At 39.0% G+C, this 1,787-nt stretch overlaps 1 protein-coding gene across 1 annotated transcript; it reads left to right on the forward strand.

Annotated features, from left to right (window-relative positions):
- The first annotated feature begins 234 nt into the window (after positions 1-234).
- LOC141629656 (uncharacterized) lies at positions 235-1,287 on the forward strand. Its single transcript, XM_074442629.1, has one exon. It carries the CDS (start codon positions 235-237, stop codon positions 1,285-1,287), a length of 1,053 nt encoding a protein of 350 aa, XP_074298730.1.
- The last annotated feature ends 500 nt before the right edge of the window (positions 1,288-1,787 follow it).

Here is a 1,787-nt window from a genome sequence, read left to right on the forward strand (position 1 = left end):
GAGGATTCGGGTCTTATGGAATCATGCCCTATTTAAGGTCCAAATTTTAGCCTACCATACTCAATTTATACATTTGCATATCACTGATAGAAGACTTGGGTATTGCTTTCACCTCATTATGGTCAATGCTATGAATGATGTGGGTGAGAGGAAAGAATTGTGGGCAAATTTAACTGAGTTTAGAAGAAGCATTAGGGAGCTTGGATGGTTTTTGGTGACTTTAACACGGTTTTAATGCCCTCTGAGAGATTAGGTGGTAATAGTACTCCTGAGGAAATGGATGATTTCAATGCTTATGTAGCTGATTGTGGTATAACTGATAGTCCTGCTGTGGCGTCCTTGTATACTTGGAGTAACAAACAAGACATTTCTTCACGGGTGTATAGTAGGTTGGATAGAGTGTTGGTAAACCAGGCCTGGCTAGATGATAATAGTGAGGTGTATGCACATTTCTTTACTGAAGGCACTTTTGATCAGACTCCTTGTGTGGCGCAGACACAAAAGAATTGGGATAGGAAGAGAAGAAGTTTTAAATACTTTAATTTGTGGAGCCAGGCAGAAGATTTTAAAGACTGTGTTAAGGATGTGTGGAGTAAGAATTGCTATGGCACTAGAATGTATCAGTTGGTCTGCAAATTGAAAGCTCTTAAGGGGCCTTTAAAACAGCTCAACAGTGCCAACTTTAATGACATTGAGAATAATACTGCTAGGGCAAGAATAAACTTAGAGTATATCCAGGTTCAAATTAGGGGTGATCCTTTTAACCCTGATTTAATACAACAAGAACTTGAAGCTTCTAGCAGTGTGAGATGGATGGAGAAAGCCTGCAATGACTTTCTATTGCAACAATCTAAAGCTAAATGGGTTGATATGGGGGATAATAATACTAAGTATTTTCCTAGTATAATTAAAGGCAGGCAAGTAAGGAATAAGGTGCTAAGAATTGAGTATTCTGCAGGTAGGCTTTGTGATGAACCTGCAACAATCCAGAGTGCTTTCCTGGATTTTTATACCTCTCTACTTGGGTCCTCTGATGATGTCATTGCTATCAGTCAGTCTGTTGTTCAGTTAGGCAGGGGTTGCACCCTTGATCATCAACTTTTATTGTTGTCCCCTGTCACTGATCAGGAAATCAAGGAAGTTATGTTCTCTATTCCAGTCCATAAGGCTGCAGGGCCAGATGGATACACTAGTGCCTTCTTTCGAGATTCTTGGGATATAGTGGGAGGGACTGTGTGTGCTGCTATTAAGGATTTTTCCAACATGGGAAACTGCTCAAATAACTAAACCATACCCTTATTACACTTATCCCTAAATGTGAGATACCACAAAATGTTACCCAATTCAGACTTATTTCTTGTTGTAATGTAGTATATAAGTGCATCTCCAAATTATTGTGTAAGAGGTTGTCTGAGGTGCTCCCTCATATTATCAGTGATAACCAAGGAGGGTTTATAAAAGGAAGGAGTATTGTTGAAAATATTTTAATTTGTCAGGATATTATTAGAATGTATAATAGGAAGTCTGTCTCCCCTAGATTTTTACTCAAGGTTGACCTAAAAAAAGCATATCATTCTGTGAGTTGGAGTTTTTTGGAGGAGATGATGATAGCATTGAACTTTCCTGGACAGTTAATTGGGCTGGTGACGGAGTGTGTGAAAACAACCTACTCTTTAGTGCTTAATGGGGATATCTTTGGGTTTTTCAAAGGAGAGAAGGGGTTGAGACAAGGAGATCCTTTGTCTCCTCTTCTTTTTACTATTGCAATGGAGTATCTGAGTAGGGTT

The sequence above is a fragment of the Silene latifolia genome, chromosome Y (genome assembly GCF_048544455.1).
Source record: "Silene latifolia isolate original U9 population chromosome Y, ASM4854445v1, whole genome shotgun sequence".
NCBI lineage: Eukaryota > Viridiplantae > Streptophyta > Magnoliopsida > Caryophyllales > Caryophyllaceae > Silene > Silene latifolia.